The sequence below is a fragment of the Pinus tabuliformis genome, chromosome 9 (genome assembly GCF_031772625.1).
Source record: "Pinus tabuliformis cultivar Carrire ecotype Pingquan chromosome 9, CPIR1, whole genome shotgun sequence".
Classification (NCBI taxonomy): Eukaryota; Viridiplantae; Streptophyta; class Pinopsida; order Pinales; family Pinaceae; genus Pinus; species Pinus tabuliformis.
In genome coordinates, this window is record NC_142307.1 from 1,968,472,111 (window position 1) to 1,968,494,278 (window position 22,168).

At 39.6% G+C, this 22,168-nt stretch overlaps 1 protein-coding gene across 1 annotated transcript in view; it reads left to right on the plus strand.

Moving 5' to 3' along the window:
* TOP6B (topoisomerase 6 subunit B) overlaps positions 1-22,168 on the plus strand; it is a 257,080-nt gene that overhangs the window by 120,086 nt on the left and 114,826 nt on the right. Inside the window, exons 8-11 of the mRNA XM_089438736.1 lie at positions 13,884-13,990; positions 14,107-14,209; positions 14,316-14,401; positions 14,573-14,769. Of these exons, the coding sequence (XP_089294862.1) occupies positions 13,884-13,990; positions 14,107-14,209; positions 14,316-14,401; positions 14,573-14,769 (493 nt within the window). The remainder of the gene's footprint in view (positions 1-13,883; positions 13,991-14,106; positions 14,210-14,315; positions 14,402-14,572; positions 14,770-22,168) is intronic.

Here is a 22,168-nt window from a genome sequence, read left to right on the forward strand (position 1 = left end):
TAAATTTTTTAATTTCCCTAAGTTTAAACTTAGGGACTCAATTAAAAATATTAATTATTTTAATATCTCCCAAACAGTTTAGAATCTGCCCAAACCCTTTCTGGGTATTGGAGATCTCATGTGCCTTAGCCTCTTCACCAAAATTCGTGGCTAGAGCACATCCGGTGCTACCCCAAATCAACAGTGGAAAGAAATTCATCTAGCATGATAGAAGAAATTCATATATCATCATCATTAGAAAGGAGCATTTGCAGGATGAGGACAATCAAGATCCTCTGTTGCAATCTTCATTAGAAGATTCACCTCTACTTGGAAGAAGCAAATGTCTTGCTAATGGTCTACATTCCACCTTGTGTGGGATCCTTTGTTTAGAAGGATGATGGTATGATGACAAAGGAGTGCAACTGATTGAAATACTTTCAAGTAAGGAAAAAAAGTTGCCGAAGGAAGTCTAGATGACTATGTTGCAGGAAACGTGGGGGGGGGCCCGTTTCTGGCTGGAAACTGGGACGAAACGCGTTTCCGGCCGTACTGCCACGTTTCCCGAAACAGAAACGTGGCAGTACGGCCGGAAACGCGTTTCCCGGCCGTACAACCCGCGTTTCCCAATTGAATTGTGGTTTTTTTAATTTTTGTTTTTTTCAAATTTGTTTTTTAATTTTCTAGATGGGTGTCTAAAGTTATAAAAGTGAATTTTTGCCCTAGTGTTGATATGCAGTTCATGGTAATGTTAAATTCTTAAAGTAAAAGTGATATTCTCCTTTATTTTTCATTTTCATCCTTTTACTTAAATTTTTAACATTACCATGAAATGACTCAGGATGTTTGAGAGTGGTTTCGCCCTCATTGGATTTCATATGGAGAAAGTAGAATTTTAGATCTCACTCAAAATCCAGCAGACTTATTTGTTTTTCAGGATTTCAGGATTGGGGGGATTGCAATGTTTCCATTGGATTTTATCATGTACTAGGGTATGGAACTTGTATTTAATCAAGAAAACCAAGCCCTCTATGCAGGGGAAACTCCCAATAGTCAAGATCATGTAGGGTACTAGGGTATGAAACGTGTACTTAATCAAGAGCACTAAGGTCGTTCGAATATGTAGGAGGAGACTCCCAATACAACAGTGGTCCTTCTAAAGAATGGGATGTGGATGCAGAAAATCCTGATTTGGATCTCTCTATAGTCTTTATTGTACTTGCAACCTCATATATTAATATAAATAAAGGATGATTTTGAGATTTGGATATCTAATAAAGGTTGCTTTTGGATATTCCGATATTTTTATTTTCATTATGTGATCATTCATGAGTAAATGTGATGTAAATTAAATCTTAATGTTTAAGTGTAATAAATTATAATGTATCATTTATGCTTTATGATTGCACACACACACACACACACACACACACACATATATATATATATATTTAAATATTTTCTATATATATATATATATATTCGCGTTTCCCCGTTTCCAAAATTTGGGGAGGTCGCGTTTCGTATCGCTTCCCGTTTCGGAAACTTGTCCCTGTTTCCCCGTTTCGTGCAACTTAGCTAGATGACCAATAAGAGGTATGCATATATTTGACAGAATAAGCCATGTCATCATATAGTTGCATGAATAAATGCTCTACCTCATAAGCATGATCAAAGAAAAAGAGATCTCTACCTTTGGAAAGATGCATGGTTCACATATTGACAAGATGAAATCAACATAATATGTCCTCATATGGATTATGAGGTGGTTGACAAATATGAAGGAACCATGGATGGGAGTTCTTGGGGAGCAATGTGTGAAGAATAAAAGAAGGGATCGTGAGAGATGCAACTATGATCACATAAGAAAAATGAAATCAACAGCCGATGACTAGAAGAATTGGCTATGACATCTCCATAAAGAAGGTATGAAGACCCCGATAAAGTCTGTAAAGAAAGGAGACCCTTGACATATGAAGTCTTGAAGATGTGTTTATGAATGTGCAAGATGTTGATGTTGCTAGCAAGCAAGATGTCATGATGAAAGGCCATCACAAAAGCTAACTTTGATTTGATTTTTGATTTTCGAACCATATCTGGATGGGTTGATACAGGGCTACCGAAAAGAGAGTTGTAGATGTCACTTACAACTAGCACTCTTGAGATTGGATGGAAGTTCCTAAACATGTCGTCGAAAAGGTAGCAGTATGTGGAAAAACCAGATGTGGACTATAAGATCACTTTCAGATGAAAAGAAGGATTACATCATGTTAATCTAGGTTGTCATTGATGGATGTCAATATGGTGTTGTTGAAAATGGTAAATGTCCTCGTGATACATGCCGTAAACCTTGATGTAACCCTAACCCTATCATAGATTATTGAAACCCTAAATTTCTACCTAAACCCTAATGGCTAGTGAAAGCCCTAAGAAGCTGCAACCCTAAAATCCTAACCCTAGGTGCAAAGCCCTAAGATCTAAGTCAACCCCTAATTGAATCCATCCCTAAAAACCCTAGCCAAACCCTAACTCTAAAACCCTATACCTTAAATTATTACATGAAATTCTAAATACATATCATTTTAATGGGACCCATTAACTCTTGCCACAAATTTCCTAATTCACTTAATCATCAATTTACTTGATGCACCTTCATAATAAAACCAAATCACGTGACACTTTACCAATTAAAAAAAAAAGAATTAAAAAATATATTTCCTATCTAATTAAAAGACCAAACGATTATATACATATCCAAAAGCCTTTTATTTTGGGCGTAGATTTTTTTTTTTTAATACACATTGGACAACTGTTCAAACTTTACACGTCGGCCTGATTGGTCGGCTCTACCTTCGGACGTAGACAACATTCTACGTATACATATTGTGACACAATTTCATTTGAAAAGAAGATGGGATAACAACGAAGACAATATACAACGGATAAACAAGGTTCACGAGATGTGAACGTAAGCGAAAGATGGTAAAACACATATCTCAGATAGCCTGCGAACAAATGCGTATTTCTGGGCAAACATATATTTCTGAATAAAATACAGTAAACGCATATTTTTGGGTCAACCGAGTTACAGTAAGCGTGAACAATTTCGGACAACTTGTGGATGAAGGAACATCGGACAGTCTCTTTTTTATTGCATCGTTACATAAATTCTCAGAAGACTGTAGCCTTACACCTTCAGAACCAAGCAACGTTCTTTGGCACTTCTTCTATTTATGTGTCAACGACTGTTTGAGTAGTTTCATTACCTCAGTTAGACTCGGACTGAGGAGCAGATACTTCGGTCATTACAGAAAATCCTTACTTGCATTCTCTCAACTGTTGACTGCTATTTTATAGCTCGGACTGTTGGAACAGTGCCTCAGACTGTGGTAACTCAGACATTGCAGAAGATCATGACTTACTGTTGATTGTAATCTTATAACCCTGGAAAATGAAGAGTTCTTTCTTGAACAACGGACAGTGAAGTAAATCAAGGACAAGTACAAAGCAAAGCCAAAGTGTTTTCGTTGCTGAAGTAGTGAAGACATTGAAGAATATACCAAGAACATTGAAGTAAGTACCTTACACATTCTCTATTAAACAACAAGATTGGTGTCCTTGGAGTTGGTGCTCCTAAACACAAGGTAGGTGCCTTGGATTAGATAGGGTCAAAGCCCTAGAGGTCGGAGCCTCATCAAAACCAAGTTGGTGCTTGGGAATAATTATCATACATTGTATCTATTCTTTTATACTCAATAAAATTATTCTTATACGTTTTTTTGATTAAATTGTGAAGAATCTAACTGGTAATAATAACAATTGAAAGAAAATATTGATTCACCCCCCTCTCAATGTTTCCAACACATCATTGATTTGGTTCGTGAAAGTGATGGATGGCCGATGCCCTATGAAAGATTAAGGCTCCATAATGAAGAAGATGACATTCATGACATCAAGAGGAGGAACTCTACTAGCAGCTGAAGGTACCATGATCTCAACCAAAGCGCTGCTATGGGAAACAAATCCCTGGTTAAGAGGGAGCTTGGGTACATTCCTTTTATAGGAATGGGTTGGTCCTCCCTGGTAAAGAGGGAGTGAGAGATATGATTCTCTACTTCATGTCTCAAGCACTAGACCAGGACTAACATTTGTAAGTCTGAGTGAAGACCATGAAGAGAGGTAGACACATCATTCTTGTCTTCATATTGTGAAGAAAGAATGAAGGATTGGGTAAGCATCTGCCATCTGATACTCTTTGAGGATGTGGTAGGGAATCCAAGATAAGAGTCGTCGAAGAGGACCAATATTCTTTGAGGATTGGGAATCCCAGATAAGAATAGTCCTGGAAGGACATACCCTGTGAACACCCGGGTGTGGTATGTACCTTGAGAGACAATGATGATGGTGTCTATCAGTCATTGCTCTCGCCAACATTGTGCTCTGATCTTGTGGTGAGATAGAGCTGTCAGTGAAGGCCTTGCTATGTGACAATGTTGTTGGTATGACGCAAATACATGGCTTACCAATCCGACTATTCTTATGAGAATTCTTCAGATTGAGAATGTCCAAGTACCTTGTATGGATTATGAATACCTCCCTAGTTAAGAGGGAGTGTTGAAATATGTAACTAGGTTCGGTCTTCATAATGACATATGTAATCATGATTTTATGTATTTAATATAAAGAGAAAAATAAATTTATTATTGTTATTCTTGAGGTATGGGTTTCATGCTCAAGAGAAATTTATTCTTAGGTCAAGCACCCATTGAGCGCTTCTAGGTTTGTCATAAAGTTAATTGAGTCATTGTCATGCATGGAAGACCCTCTTGGGGATGTTACATATTGTAAAGAGAATTGTGTTTGAGTCAAATAGGGTCAAAGTCAAGTCGGCCTTCAAGATGAGACAAGAAGCCTATATAAAGGACTTGACCTCATTTGAAAAGAAGACATCAAAGCAACTCGTGGAAGCAGATAAGAAGCTCATACAAGCACTAGAAGTATCAACAAAGGGGAGAAGAATAAGAAAAGGATAAACTGAACTGTTTTCTGGGCTACCTTACCTCACATGTGCAAAATAATGAGGTCATCTGTGGCTACAGAAAGACCAAAGTATGGAGTTGTCTAGAAGTCATTATTTGGTGTCAAGAAGCCTTTCAATACAAGACAAGTTGACTAGAAAAGGAGGCACTTCCAGCAAAGAATGAAAATAATTATTTCATCACTAAGTTCACCCACACGTGCGGATTTGTGAGAGCTACAAACATGTTGAAATTACAGTCTTGAGATGACAACCAAATCTCTGAAGTTAGGGTTGAAAAGCTGAAGTGTATATGCAAGTTTGACTGATGTTGACTTGGTGAAAGAGAAATGTTATCACTCAAACTAGCAGGGGGCATAAAAGGGACTCTTAAAGGGACAACTACTTGATCAAAGGGCAACGATGGAGGCTTAGTTGACTGTCACCTCAGCTAAGACGCCCTACTCTTTCCAGATTTTCTCTGATTGGAGGAGACCCGATATATAGAAAGTCCCTTGCGAAGGATGAATCAACCAATGAATGTGAAGTGACCTTTTATAATCCTTTTTCTAGGATGGGGTTAAGAATAGAGCTTACTTGCTTGTTAAACAAGGTACAAGGATTTCTAGGATAAGGAGGTGAGGATTTGAAGGTTAGGTTAGAGGGATATTCCTTATGAAGGAGTTTCCCAATCCTAAAATCCTTATTGGAGTTGACTTCTCGAATGGTTATTGAAGCTTTCACTTTTCAAAGGTGTGGGACCATACAGAACCAATTGGACCTAGCCTAGCTTAAGGGGGAAGAATCTAGCAACCAATGATGTTCTTAAGCTAGACAAAGAAGGGGAAAGGATCACAACAAGAATTTCCACTTAAAGGTGTCGAATTGATCCAATGAGGCACTAGCCTTGGGAACACTAGGGCAAAGTTTGATCTTGGAGCTAGGGCTTGGGTTATTTGACAACTCCACTGTTGGAATGGCTTCAAAATTGGAGGAGGCCTTAAGGACACACCAACGCAGGAGAGGCTAGGAGATTGAACTTTTTGTTTGGCTATTTTGTCAGGAAAATGATGCCCTAGGTGACCCAACTTGGATAGACCTAGAAGAGAGAGAGAGAGGTGAAGAAAAGTATTCTTTGAGAGATCACCTATTGGAGGACCAGTGCCTTAATCCCTTGGGGAGAATGGAGTCTAGGAGAATGATGAGGAAGGAACTTGTATTTCGTTCAAGGAGGCCTCAAGGACTTCTTCGCTTAGCCTTTAGGGCAAGAGGGAGATTGTTGATTTGGGGTAGCATTAGATGTGCTCTAGCCATGAAATTGGTGGAGAGGGTAAAGCACATGAGATCTCCAAGACCTAGAAATGGTTTGGGGAAATTCCACCCGGTTAGAGAGATAACTAAATTGTTAATATTTTTAATGGGTTCTTAAGTCTAAACTTAGGAAAATAAAATTATTAATGGGTATTAATATAAAAATAGGTGAGAAGGTTCTAAATGACATGGATCAAGCCAAATCTAATCTTAGCTATTGATTAGAGATTTAATCTCGGCTATTGAAGACTCAACAAAAAAAGTATAAGAGGAGGCTTGAGGGTCAGTTGAAGATACACCAAGTTGATCATTCAGTTTGATTTTCTGAAGCGGGATTTGCTGAGAGAAATCGAATCAGTGATCAGAGTTGCAAGGAGGGGCAGTGAGTGCATAACAAAGAGGCAGAGATAGTGTCGGGAAACTAGTGCAGAGGCAGGCGTAGAACCAACAGGAGCCACGCAGAGGGCCATAGTGACTGCGCAAAGGGCCAGAGGGCTTGTGTGGGTGACACAGAGGGCTTGAGAGCTAGTGTAGAGCATCTGTAGGCTGACACAGAGGCCAGGAGGGTTGACGCAGAGCCTCAAAGAGGCGTTAGAGAGACTTTTGTAGAGCAGACTTGCCAAATATCTGCGACCGAAGAGAGGTATTATTGCCAGATTTATTTCTTTGTCGGGTGAGCCAGTTTGGCACCCATGTACTCAAGAAAGCTGCTTAATAATAAAATCCTCAGAACTGTTGCACCGGTTTTCCCAAGTTGGGTTTTTCCGGGGACGATTGTCCAAAAATAACAGTGTCCCTTGTGTGTTTGTCTAATTCTTTCAGCTGATGATCTGTAGATGGTTGAGACTGCATTTGTGTTTATTTTTAGTATTTATATGGTTAAAAAACTTGTTAAAGAATAAAACAAGTAGGTGAAATAAACCAGATAGTGCAGGAAAATTTCTAATGGGTTAGACTTAGAAATTTCAACATGGTATTAGAGCATTGTAGATCACAGGAGAACTGAAGGCACCAGCTAAATTAGAGAATTTGTGGCAGAAACAACTGTCTCGAGAGACAAAAGATGTTCTTGAGCAGAAAGCAGCAGAGTAGGAGTGACGTAGTTGGTCAGAGGAGCGATTCAACCTTGCCGGGATTGCGCAAAGATAAGAGGCTCAATTTCTTCAGCCACTGGGGCCTAGGGAGCTGTGGGCAGATTGTGGATTGTGAAGCTGGTGCGGTGTTGTTTCTGTCAAAGAATAATAGTACCTAACGAGACAGAACCAAGGTAGAGGGAGTTGCTACCTAGGCGGATTTCTAGCCAAGAAATTTAGATCAGTGTTGCAAGAGCAAAAGGGATCGGAGAGGTGTGATCCGATTGTTGGCAGTAGGATTTCCACGAGGGAAATCGAGACTCAAAGGGAGTCTAGGAGAGGATTTCCAAGAGGGAAATTGTGACTCTGAGGGAGTCTTGGAGAAAACTTCCAGGGGGGAGTAGAGACTCAGACGGAGTCGAAGAGAAGAGCAGAGATGGCAATGAACGGATTGAGGGATTAGGATAGGTTGGATGGGGCATCCAACTTTGTCATCTGGAAGGCCATAATTTTGTTCGTTCTGGATAGACATCACATCAAGGCCTTCGCCTTGAGAACCGTGGCTATCCTAGTTGACCCAGCTGAAAACAAAAGGTATGAGGATGCAATGGCCAAGGCAAAGTGCATGATCCTTGATGGGGTCAAGGATCATGTAGTTCAACATATTACCGAGAAGAATACAACAAAGGAGATGTGGGATACCTTGACGACAGTTTATTAGGGCACTTCCGTGCAGAGGAAGATGCTACTAGAGAATCAACTGCGGTCGTATCAGATGCAGAAGGGGGAACAGATAGATCACTTCCTCAGCAGGTAGCAGGAGATTTGGGACCAACTTACTTCCATAGGGGCCACGCCGGATTAGGAGTTAATGGTGAGGACCACCCTGAACGCAGTCTTCGAAGAATGGGAGACATTCGTCCAAAGCATTTTGGGCAGAGTGAATCTTCTAGGATGGGAAGAGTTGTGGGCAACTCTTTGCCAAGAAGAGATCAGGTGGATGACCAAGGCCGAAAGTAGCAGCAAAGGATGTCAAATCAAGAAAGAGGAGGAAGCGGATGCGACTTTGGCATTTGCGGGGCAACAAGGGAAGAGGAAGAAGAAGGACATTTGCAAGATGAAGTGCTTCCACTGTGGGGAGCTAGGCCATTATGCAACCCAATGTCCTAGGAAGAAGAATAAGGGAGAGGCTTCTGACGTTAAGGCAGCGCCGACTAAGGCAGTGAAGGAAGTGGAGACTGATGACGACTATGCCATGAGTGTTCATGTACCTCTAGAGAAGAGGTGGGGAGACATCGCGTTGTAGTCAGAAGGATTACAGGAGATGAGGGGCAGGATCCTTGAGGTACCCAAACTCTTGGATCATATCCTGCTACGGGAGCCTAGAGTGACAGTAGCAAGATGGCGGATGTCGATAGAAGCAAGATGCGAATGGAGTGGCAAAATAGTGCTAGAGTGCAGGGATATGTAGCAGTGCAGTGGGGGTTGCAGCAGTGCGAGAGGAACAAAGGAGGTTGCAGCAGTGCAGGAAGGCACAAAGGTGTTTGCAGCAGTGCGAGAGGAACAAATGAGGTTGTAGCAGTGCAGGAAGGCACAAAGGTGTTTGCAGCAGTGCAAGAGGCACACAGTTGTTGCAGCAGTGCAGAGGCAGCAGCGGGAGCACAAGATAGCGACAGAGAGAGATTAAACATCAGGAAGGCTTCTAGTCTGACAAGGATGTCAGTAGTTGGGTAGATCAGTTACCATTGTCTTAGTGACTGAGTTGTAGTGCAACAATAATAGCGGTAGTGCTATGGGCAGCACGATGCAACATCATGAGAGAGGGCTGCAGTGTAGATGTAGTGTTGGGAGAAAGGACCAGCAACAACACGGATGCAGAGGGAGCTGTATTATAGATATAGTAGTGGCAGTAGTAGAGCCATGGGCAGCAGTACAGGAGGCAACAGTGCAGAGGATGTTGGGCAAGGCCAAACATCAGCACAGGTACCGGTGCCGAATGATCAGGGTGATGTTCAGTGGTGGAGCATTACTAGAGCACATTCCTCGCTAGGAGGGAGTGTTGATATGGGGTAGCATTTGGATGTGCTCTAGCCATGAAAATTGGTGGAGAGGCTAAAGCACATGAGATCTCCAAGACCCAGAAATTGTTTGGGGAAATTCCATCTGGTTAGAGAGATCTTAAAATAATTAATATTTTTAATGGGTTCCTAAGTCTAAACTTAGGAAAATAAAAATATTAATGGGTATTAATATAAAATTGGGTGAGAAGGTTCTAAATGACATGGATCAAGCCAAACCTAATCTTAGCTGTTGATTAGAGATTTGATCTCAGCCGTTGAAGACTCAACATAAAAAGTAGAAGAGGAGGCTCGAGCATCAGTTGGAGATACACCAAATTGATTAGTCAGTTCGATTTTCAGGAGCGGGGTTTGTTGAGAGGAATCGAAACAGTGATCAGAGTTGCAGCGAGGGGCAGTGAGTGCATAACAGAGAGGCAAAGATAGTGACGGGAGACTAGCACAGAGGCAGAGAGGCAGACGTAGAACCAACATGAGCCACGCAGAGGGCCAGAGTGATTGCGCAGAGGGCCTAAGGACCTGCATGGGTGACGCAGAGGGCCTGACAGCTAGCGCAGAGCATCTGTAGGCTGATGTAGAGCCTCAGAGAGGTGTTGGAGAGACTTTTGTGGAGCAGACTTGCCGAATATCTGCTTCTGAAGAGAGGTATTACTGCCAGATTGATTTCTCTGTCGGGTGAGCTAGTTTGGCGTCCAATTGTACTCAAGAAAGCTGCTTAATAATAAAACCCTCAGAACTGCTGCATCGATTTTTCCAAGTTAGGTTTTTCTGGGGACGATTGTCCAAAAATAACGGTGTCCTTTGTGTGTTTGTCTATTTCTTTCAGCTGATGATCTGTAGATGGTTGAGACTGCATTTGTGTTTATTTTTAGTATTTATATGGTTAAATAACTTGTTAAATAATAAAACGAGTAGGTGAAATAAACTAGATAGTGCAGGAAAATTTCTAACGAGTTAGACTTAGAAATTTCAACAAACATACCTCTAATATTTTATATTTCGCTTGGCAAAAGAGATGGCTTATCCAGAAAAAATTCCCTGGTGGAATTATCCCTAGGAGATTTCATTCACATACATGGTCCAAACATTGAGAGATGCTATATAGAAACAATAATTTTACAAATTTGCTATTATGCAATGCAACAATTAGCCCTATTATAGCGAAAATCCCATTCAATGCACATGACAAAAGTAAAACAAGAATAACATTAGAAGTGTATACTTACATGTAATAGAACATATTCAACCATCAACAATTTGACAATAAAGAAGCTTCAAGATAAAAATACTCCAATCCAAACATCAAAATTCATCCATGCTCCAGTGCTTCATCCCAAAAAAAGTGCGAAATTCTCTAACGAGAAGAGAAATCCATTCCAAAGTGATGATTAGAAAATGAACTCATCTCACTTGTATTTATACACTAATGAGGTGTTCGAATTAGTCTCTTAAGCCTACACAAGCCTCAAAAATAAAATAGTGTGCTAATAATCTAAATTTTGGTGACAAACCTACCAAAGTAGCTCATAAATGGAATAATAAGCCTCTCAAGAGGTCAAATGATAAACAATACATGTCGTTGGGTCCTCCAAGAGGCTTGATGAGGTCCATAGGTGCCATAATGAAGAATAGGACCTTCAAAAGCGATGGACAAGTGGGTGGTCCCTTGTCCTCCAAACAATAAACTGGTGGTGCTCCCAGTGGATGTGGGGGCACAACAATAACCTCATGGTTTTCCAAATGAGTCGAAGATTCCTGTAAATCATCTGTAAGGGCTTCGATGATGGTGAAGGTGATGCCGCATCATCCTACAAGTCTTGGGTCAGCTGCCAAGTGCATGGTATATCTGTGGGGCTAGCTGGGCAAAGGTGAACTAGGTGCATCTTCCTCGTCCAATAGGTAAATCACGAGCAATATTTGAGCATCCGTAGGGATCCATGGAGTGTTGTTTACTACTGTGGAGGCCCATGGATCTCAACACACCCTACATATGTCAATGTATTCCTCTGGAGGGTTAGGACCCCGTATAGGGAGACTAAACCCAGGATGGAGAGCACCTGCAATCCTCCATAAGATCCAATGAGTCCCCTAGCCTTGTAGTACAAGAAGTCATCAAGGAAATCGAGTAAAAGAGCTTACAAACCATGAACCACAAGTGGGGACTTCATAATGGACCGCCCTTCCATAATGGGCTTTGGCATGTGCTAATGTCTCCAAACTCCAGATGGGGTTAACCAAGTATCCTATTAGGTGGTTTCCACTTCTAAGGGGGATAATATGTTTAAGGTACATCCTTTAAAAGGTGGTGTTATGTGATAAAAAGGTGAGTGGAGTAGGGGATGAGAAGGGGTAGCCCTGGGCCACATGTTGGGGTACAGGGGTAGCTGATAAAAGGGAAGCCCACACTTGGGTATATAATGTATAGGAGGTAGCAATCGTGGTACATGAGGTGCCCCGATCTTGATTTTTCCACCCTTCTTTATACGCCTTTTGCCTTTTCATGATTTTTTCTTTAATTAACTGCTCGAGGCTCAAGGGGTAAGAGCATGATGCGTGACATGTAGCAGTGGATACCCCCTTTTAAGGTAGGGCGGTTCATTGCCCACCAGGCTTTGGGACAATCATGGTTTTCTATATGACGAAGGAGGCTCATAGACCTTGTAGGAACCAAGGTGATGGCCATGATGATGGGGTAGAGCTCATGTATTGGCTTTTTCCCACGTGCTAAATGTATTTGTCCCGACCATATTTTGCATTTTGTGGTGCATTTCCTGTTGAATGTGGCCAATTATGCTTTTACTCTTCTTTTTAGCTGCATCAAACTTCAGGGCATCATTTCAAGCTTGACCCAAGGTGTGGGCGTGGGAAGGGGAGAGCTAACCCCATGTGGACCCAGTGGAGGAATTTGGGCCCGGGTGGGAGAAATGATGAATGGGGTAATGATGAGCAGAAAGGGGGGTAATATATGCAGATGAGGGAGTGGGACCATGCAACCAAAATCAGGGTTTCCCGTGAAATACCATCCTTAAAGCCAAATGGTCAGTAAAAGAGATCCCACGGGATTAGAATCCAAGGTTAATATCCAAAAGGGGTCTAGGGGACAAGAGCACAGAACTATTACATTCTTTCCGCCGAATCCCCCCGTTAATTCATGCCCAGAAGTGTCCATGATAAGCAAACTACAATACTCAATTACCAAATGACAAGGCATAGCCTTAGGTTTGAGAGGCCCACCTTCAAACATTCGATCATGGAAGATGGGTGAGGGACCACATGGCTGGCTCAGGTGGCAGAGAAGTAGCACAATGAGCTAGTTGGTGGCTGCAAGGGGTTGCCGAATGAGGACTATCTTGGATAAATTTTTTTCTCCTAGGGATATCACCCACAAAATGGTGGGTAACAAGAAGCTCATCAAAGGAATGTCTGACTTGGTCTTGGAGGAGTCTTGGTCAAGGGTCATAGGTCTTGGAATTCATCAATTGAAGATTCTATAAGAAGAGAAGAATTTTTGTGGGTTTTCCTCTCAAGAGGAGAGGTTTTGGCCCTCGCTAATAGCCTACATCTTGTGTCCTATTGTCTCATTGATTTTATTGTTTGGTAATTGTTTGATGATAGTAAATACTAATAGTAATCAAATTGAAAGAAAAAGTTAATCAAGTCAAGTAAAAATACATCACAAACAGTTATCAAAGTAAAAGAAGTCACCTAACTTGTTGCCCCTAGGTTTCTCAACAAGGAGGACACTAGGATGTGGAAGACTGAGGTAACATCTAAGAATTGAGGAAGATAAAGTAAAAGAAGGGAGACAAGAGGCAACAAAATTTGGTTATATTCAGTTGGAGGATTTCACACCAAGGATAAGATTCTAGACATCTTTCCCAAATTTTAACAAGGATCAATTTACATACTTAGCTTGGGATGAAGGTTTTTGTTTTTTTAGGGTGCACAATAGAATTGTTCCTTCCTTGGCCCCGCTCCCCAAGTCAAACTTAAAGGGGGATGCTAGTGTATAATCTTGACTTAGGTCACTATTGTTGCTAACGATGTTATTGTTATATATAAATTTGGGGTGTGATGGAAAGGGCACAACCCCTTTCTGTATGTTATTATGTATTTGGTCTTGCACCCATTGTATTATTCACCATTGATGATTGAGCTTATTGTATATTTGCTTATAAGAGTATACCTGTGTGTCTATGTGCTATGTGGAGTTAATCATGTAAGATCCCAATTTAAATACATAAATCCAATATAATTAGTAACCGCCTTCTTCTTTTTCTTATGTTATTTTTAAGAGACTAAATTACAAGTGAATTTTAACCCCAGTGAATTTTGATCTGAGTGAAATGTTCTTTCATAATGCTCTTGGTATTGCACTATTGCAATTCAGTGTCTTAGCATTTGCACCTTGATGCTTGTATGCAGGCGTTGATATGGTCCAAGATGAGTACTGGACTTCCAATAGACATTTATTCAGCAATGCAAGGCCAAAATTACCTTTCATTTTGTAGGCTTGATATTGATATTCATAAGTACGGATTTTTCAAACATATATCCAGAAATATTTCATATATTTTCTTCCTCTATGTTTCATTCATTAAGCATCTACTGTTTGAGCTGATGCTTGAAATTTCTTTTGATTGCATAGAAATATTCCTCATATTCATGTACATGAAAGGCGGGACAACAATGATAGATGGAATGGAGCAGAAATTCAAGTTACAATTGAAGGAAATTGGACAACTTATCGTGTGGGTAATAAATTAGGGTGCAGAATATGCAACTTGCTTTTTTGTTTTGTCTATTAGAAATTTATTTATGGCTTTTTTTTGGGATTTTGTTGATTGGTGTCTGCAGTCAAAGATAATACAGTATATGCGCCAAATGGCTGTAATAACACCATATGCTCAGTTTCTATTCCGATACATTTCAGCAACAGCGGAGTAAGAATTGCTTTAGCAAGGTCCTTTAGGACATATTGCATACGTTCCTTACTATTTATTTTAGTGCCCTTGTTCATTCTTTTTCTGGATAAAATTCTTTCTTCTTCTGTGTTTAACTGTGAATATTAAGTTCTAATTTTGGATTATTTTTATGTTTGTGTCATGTTGCAGCAAGAATGTCACAATAAGATTTGCACGAAGGACAGATGTGATGCCTCCAGTACCTATTGAAACGAACTATCATCCTTCTGCTGTAGATCTATTACTTATCAAGCGCCTTATTGCAGAGACATCGAAGCAGAACCTTATCCAGTTTCTCCAACATGAGTTTGTTAATATTAGCAAATCTTATGCTGATCGCTTAATTGGTAAGCTTTTCCCAATACTTTTAGCTTTTTTGTTACTGTCTCTGTCCAATGACTGAATATTGGATACAGTTTTACTTTTTAGCATGAAACAGTAGGACTTGAAAATAAACTACAATCAGTTGTATTTATTTGCAAGTCAGAGGTTTTGGATGGGTAAATATTTATTGAGTCATTTGTGAGTTCATGTCATTCTGTGCTGCCACATCAAGTTTAGTGAGTTCATACAATGTGGTTTAAAATCCTATCTTGTACTCTTCTATGAACTTGTCAGGTATTTTTGTTGAATCTGGATTTAGAATTGGAAAAAATTAAAATACAAAAAAGAATGGAGGGATATGCAAAATTGATTATCCTATTGAAAGAATCATCTAATATTAATGGAAGCTGATGCCACGAATCCTTAAACTATAGGATAAAGAAATGTGAGAAAGTGAGGGTGTTCAAGGATAAGATGGAGGATCAGAAGATGGGAGATAGGGACAAAAAGAGTTTCTAGAAGGGTGAAATGGTGTTAGGATATTGAAAGAGAAATTTCACACTTGAAGGTTATGCAAGACAAGGAAGGGGCCATGTCATAAGGCTATTGTTTCATTGGGAGTGTATCCCTTCTGTTTCCTGCCTTTTGGAATCAAGGGAGCACCTTGGGCATCCCTTGCCAACCCTATCTGCAAGGGGCAATGTGGAAACATCCTTGGGATATCTCTTTTGTTGGAGGCCTTCTTGGGTGTTAGAAAAAGAGAACAATCCTGATTGATTGCTGTCTAATTACCTATGAGCATATGCCACTAGTATAAAAATATCAAGAGATACAATACGAGAGACAAAAACACTAGGATTTATAGTGGTAGATGTTGTCGCCTAAAATGTACACCTCAATGTGGGCAAAATCCGAATTCCACCAGGTGTAAATTTAGAGGCACAATGCTCAGAGTAGGGGCTGTCACTTTGATCCCTACTCACTTTGTTTAAGCTCCCTCCTAGACAAGCTAAGGGGGGTAGTCCCTAAAGATGGATGGAGAAGGGGAAACTTGTTGGAACAACAAATTTTAGGAGATCTAAGGGCAAGACAATCACTTCTCTTGGTAACTTGAATTTAGATTAAATGGCAACTTAAGTTATTGAGCAATGTAAGAAATAGAGATTTAATTGATATGACACTTAGGATTAAAAATGAGAGACCAGTGCCTTGATAACAATGCTTAGATAGATTTAAAATACTTGCACAATAGTAAATGATATTTCAAGCTACAAGATAAGCAATGCTGCAAGAAAATGTTAGTACCGAATCAAGAAAATTGAAAATAAGAGCGATGAACTTTAAAGGAAAATGGCAAGGAAAATATGATATTCAAAATACAATAAGCTTGAGGAGACAACAATGATATTGTAAAACTTGCAATTATAGATTAAGCTCAATTCCAATCATAATGACCAATGATGATGAATGCAAGGCCTATCTAATGTGAGATGCAGGCTCTTGGTTAGTTTTAATTAGATGCTTATCCTAAGGGTGAAGACCTTCTCCTCAATTGTTTTGAAACAAGTCTTAAACAAGGTTGTAGAGAGAACTGTTGGGGAAGAAGGCTAAGGCCTCATTAACAATACCTCTCCAGGAGTTCTAATGACCTAAGTGTTTCCGTTCCTACAAGGGATTGCCTACAAGAGAAATGCAAGGTCACCTGTTTTAATCGTTGAATAAGGGTTAAGTTTCTCAAATTGGTATGAAGAAGGTGGTCCTATCTCTCTATCAACCAAGCTTATGCTTGGAGGTAAATTTTAAAGATGCAACACTAATCTAAAATGATAGTGCAAATGATGATGAGATTAGATAGTTTCAAAGAGATATGATAATGATAATGACAATATATGCTTCAATGTAAGGAATATAAACCCCTTCTAACCAAGCTTATGAATATCACTTTACAACACAAGATTGCAAGATGCCAATAGTAACCAATGAAGCACTTTAGGATTACTCAATGAAACAATGGCCATACTGACTACAATATCACATGCCTTTAGTTAGATTGCTTGTTAAAGTGTTCTTCACTTTATGAAATAACAATTAAAAACAAGTGAAATTTAAATGATACAAGCACAAGTAACCAATCACAAATGAGATTGCTAACAGTGATAAATGAGAGTGCAGTTTAGAGATTAGATCTAACTGATGAAATGAAGTGCTAACCTGGACAAAAGAGAGCGAGAGAAAGTTAGTATCTAAGCTAGAAAAGAGAAGAAAAGGCTCCTCCCAATACCTTGAGAAGATGACAAAGATGCCAACAACCCTCAAGCTACAAAATGCAAAGATAAAGGCACATGAAGATAATTAGTATACTTTAGTGCGAAAGAACATGCACCAGACTTCAAGAAACTCAACGATCAATATAGATATGTCATACAGAACCCACAGCCCAACAAGAAAAAAAAGGTTAGACAGATTGTTAAAGTTTTTGTGGATTATGTGTAATGAATTTCATTGACTTCCAAGCCTTGAAATATTAAATTTTGTTGTGATCACCCTCCAGTTAATATGCTTCAGATCAGAGGTGGATTTGGCCTCTTAGAGGCTCACGACTAGGAGGAAGAAGGCCTCCTAGGCTTGCAGTGTCTTCTCAACAGATGATATGCCAATGTGAGACCCAGAGGGCAATGCCTTAGCCATAAAAAACAATGATAAACCCTCCAAACGAATGAGCAATGCATCTGGAATCAATCAGTTGCTAGTCCTGAAGCAAATAAGGTATGAACAGACACCTAAGAAGGTTTGCGGTTGGGCTAGATAAGGACTTTATGTTATAGATCTAACCCAGAAATATATGATAATATAAATAGACCCAAGAATAACAAGATCAAAATAGATAGAAATGCTTCTTTATTATCAAACCCTTAAGGTAGGGCAACACCATACATTCACTCCTTAAGGAAGGAGAACACTCCACAAGCCATATGCATGTTCATACAATAATCCTTCACTTTTTTGCCCAAGAAAGTGCTCTGATACCACTTGTTATGCTCTTAACCTGCAAAATGATACCCAAATACAGAATATGCGAAGAAAAGATACCCAGAACACAGAATAGCAATGATTTTATTATTCAGAGAGTAATGTTCACTTGCCTCTTCGAGGGGGCAACCTCCAATAGAGCAGAGCTCGATTACAAAATAAGACACGATGCTCCTCGCAGGGAGTCTCTATCTTTTATATATGACTCATACATGCAATACCACGAACCAATACCGTGGGTTTTATTAATACCATCTATCTAATACTACGACCCATTTGCAACTAACTGTGGTTCCGTCATTAATTGCGGATTAACCACTTACAATTATTAATATGGGCTTTATTGACTCTTGACTATGACGTGATCCCATTACATAAATAAGGGGGTTAGGGTGGGACCCTAACACTTTAGGTCTAGAATGAATCTCTAAGCATCAAATCAGAGAATGCTAGCTTCAAGCCTTACACAAGTGATGATAAACCCTGCAAATGATGGAAATAGGCCTGCAAAACACCAAGGTTTAGTTCATAAATCACATGCGATAAGTATAAGACCCTTATAGGGCTACGACTAGTGCTAATAAGCTTAAACAAGCTTGCGGCCAGGCCTAGAATGCCCAAAATATGCTAGCGGCCAGCCCAGTAAGCCCTGTAATCAGATCAGAGCCCAAAGAAATGATCTATAACCCTGCAAAAGTCAAACCAAATCAGATTTAGGTTGAGACAATAGTGAAACAATTTAGAAAATTATTTGCAATTTTTTTTGAATGTCAAACCCTTGCTAAAATTTCGACTAGCAGTGACTCGTGAGGTGAGGGCTTCAAAAACATGCCCTTCTTTAAAAATATTTTGTTGATGAATGAGGTCTTCGATATTGCAGATCTGATGCCTAAGAGGCCTTAAAACCCGTGGCATTACCAGATTGGAAGACGACTCTAAAAAAAAATGTAATGACAATCCTAAATGCTCGCCGTCTAGGCTAGGTGAGGGCTGGAGCCTTTACAACTTCGGTTTCTCTTTGTTCTTGAGATACATGTATCTGCAATAAAAGTACTTGAAAATAGATGAGATAATTTTTTTTAATAGATGATCTTGTTAGATAAAAAGGCAAGAAACTCCCTTCAAAGCATCTCATAATAATCCCTTGAGAGTCCCACAATGGGTTCTTGGTTGCTATGGACCGAGGAGATGAAGATCCAAACAAGGATTACTCCAAATGCTCGACTCGAGTACTTAGCTGATTCAAGCAAGAATTTCCCCAAGTCCTCGATACCTGATCAGAAAAGATTTTCTACACAACTTCGAAAGATTTTGTTAGTTTCAATAGGGATTGGTTAGCACAACAAAAAGGAAGTCTAGTGTCCAAGCAAGGATCCACTAGATCCGCCTAATCAAATGTGTTCCCCAATCCAAATATTGGTAGCAAACAAATGAGCAATAAATCCAATAGGCTAATGAAACAACAAATTTAAATCTAGTAGAAATTTAAGTACAAATTATTAAAATAAATTTACCATAACAAGATGAAGACATACACACATAGCTTTGCCCCTGTTGACCACTACATGTCAACGACCCATAGCAGTACACCCCCTTTTTCGCAAAAGGGATAGCGCTTGATTGATGTGTTCCTGCCATCCAGCTATCATCATCAGCCTGAGGATCGTCTTATAATGTAAACCCAGTCTACATGTGTATAATGTAAATAATCTCCGCAGATTCGTGTCGTGTATGTAATCACCTAGGTAAACCTACTTTTCTGGTGATGATCTACATTCCGGGAGGTTTTTTGTCTCACCGATCCATTCTCGGATGGTCGGCAAAGTTTTCCTTCAACCTTACCCCAAAGCCGGAGTGGATTTTGTCATTGGGATCTTAGGGGAGTCCTAGTGTTTTAGATCGAGTCTATGTAGAAATGATTTGGAAATAATCCTAACTATTTGGTTAGGTTATTTTATTACAAATTGCTTGATCTGCTAGATTATATTTGTGTCGTAGAATTGGGTAGTCTATGAGGGTCCTTTTCAGATGGGTTTTCCCCCTTGTAATGTAAAAAATGTGAAAATCATGATGTAAAGTGTCTTGAGGGTTGGAAAAATAATTTATCCCCTCATAGGTTAATTAATTAAATTTTCTGGCCAAAATTAATTAAAATCCTAAGCCAGAAATTTAATTAATTCTAAGTCCTAGGTAAATTTAAATTTTCCACGGAAAAATTCGTTGGTCCTTAAAAAATTAAATTTTAAGAGGTCCAGGGACTAAGGTAAATTAATTATTTTGCTAAATTTTAAGCCTTTGGTCCCTGGGGTTAAGTCAAAGTCAAAATTTTGAGGAAATTAATTCAAAAAATTAATTTTTGAATTAATTAAAATTCATTTAATTGAAAAATTCGAATTTCCTCAATAAATTAAAATTTCGACGAATGAGATTAAAAGAAATTTTAATCCTCATCAACGGTCGAGATTGCTTTGACGAGGATCACTCGAACTAGCCGTTGGAGGATTTATCTTTAAATAGGAGGTCATTTGTTAGTCAGTATCATCCGATCTTTTGATGTACTAAGTGAAAAGTTCTCTTGTAATATTTTTTTATGAGCAATAAAGAAAGACTTTGGGGTTAATTTCTACTGGTGTTACTCTTCATGGAAATACTGTAAGATGTGTCATTTTCGTGCATAGATTCGTTTTAGCCATTGATGATAGCTTTCTGAAGAGTGATTTGAGTACAAGTATCTTGCTCAGTTGCTGGGGTTTGAATGATAATTTAAGTCTTGAATATAATAGCAGGTATCTCTATTAAATCTGAATTTTATTATCGTTTTCTCGCTCTATGTTGATCGCTGAATTGAGTTTTGCAGGAAAGTCTTGATTTTTAGATCATCGGGCGTTTGAGGAAGTTCTCGGTTGAACCAGCCAACTCTTGATCTGTGTTTTTTGAAGAGCCCAACTTAAATCTGATCTCGGGTTTATCATAAGATATTTTTTACGGGTGATGCATGAAGGGTCTTGAGCTCAGTACCTCCTTTTAAAATTTGAAAATATTTAATTTTTTTGTGCTAAATTGATAAATCTGGCTGTTGAGAGCCTCAAATTATCAGATTTGGGAGCGGAGTTGGACTCACACTCCCTAGATCTGATAGATCTTCCATTCATATATATAGATCTGTAATTATTTTCAGTTTTCTAACTTGGGTTCTTTGGATTTTAGTTTTTTGGGTCATTGTATATATCATTTGGGTGTTTCTTGTTGCCCTGTAGCTGTAGATTTGAAGCTGAAAGTTGTGCAGAGTCCAGATCTAGGCCTTGGAGGGTAAGATCTGGATCTCTGGGGGTCCATCAACATCATTTTGGTAGGGATCATATCCAGATTTCACAATCCAAGGGTTTAAATTTATTTATTTTCAGATCTGGAAATTTTCGTGAGGGTTTCATTAAGAAATCTGAAGCAGAAGGATTATAATTTTAAATTAATATTGCTGGAATTTTTGAGTTTCTGGTGATTTAAAGAATTTTTGGGCCACCATTTTGCAGATCGGTTTGCTGCCTGGTCTCAGGGTTCACCGTGCAATTTCAATTTTTTTTTTTACAAGGCCCCAACCTTGTTGCCTTCCCTCATTCTGCAAACGCTGTCTACTGTCTAATCTTCCTACAACCTTCTCCAGATCCTCAAAACCTCGCTGGTAGCCATGCCCGCACATACTATCGAAAAGCGGTCTCTTAGCGTTTCTCGTTGCCATCATTCTCATTGATCCCTCCGACTCATCCCTGTCCACGTGAGCTTCCTCAATCTGTTGCGTGCTCTCTTCTCTTTGACACCTCCAGCTCATTTTCCCTCCATGCAGCAACATTCTTCCGTTGCCCATCACTAAACCATCCATTCGAGTTTCCCTTCCACTGCCTATCACATGCGTCTTCTGTTGCCAACGTCGCCCATCAATCCACAACCAATCGTTGGTTTAAGTCGCACACCCGCATCCATTTTCGCTAGCCTTCAAATTCCATAGACTTGCCTTCATAGCAGTCCTCTTTTGCTGCTATCCCCGCGCTTTTCCTTTGTTTGCTGCCTGCAAAGCCTGAGCTTCCTCATTCGTCAAGTTCTTCACCTTGCCATTCAAACCCTCTTCCTGTGGCCCTCTTCTCATAGCATCTTCTCCCGTCCAATCTTCAGTTGTCTGTCCAAACCCTTACGTAGTCTCTGCTCTCGAGCCCTTGCTCTCCCCTCTGTCCAAGCAGCTCTCCCTTTTGCGATTTCTCTAGCTCCATTAGCCCTCTCCACGTTGTATCTTCTTGCCTTAATCTACAGTCTTTCCATTGTTCCTTACCCTCGGTCTTCCATTCAGCCGCCAAACCTACATTCACAAAAAGAAACACTTCGATCCTTTTTGCCTTCACT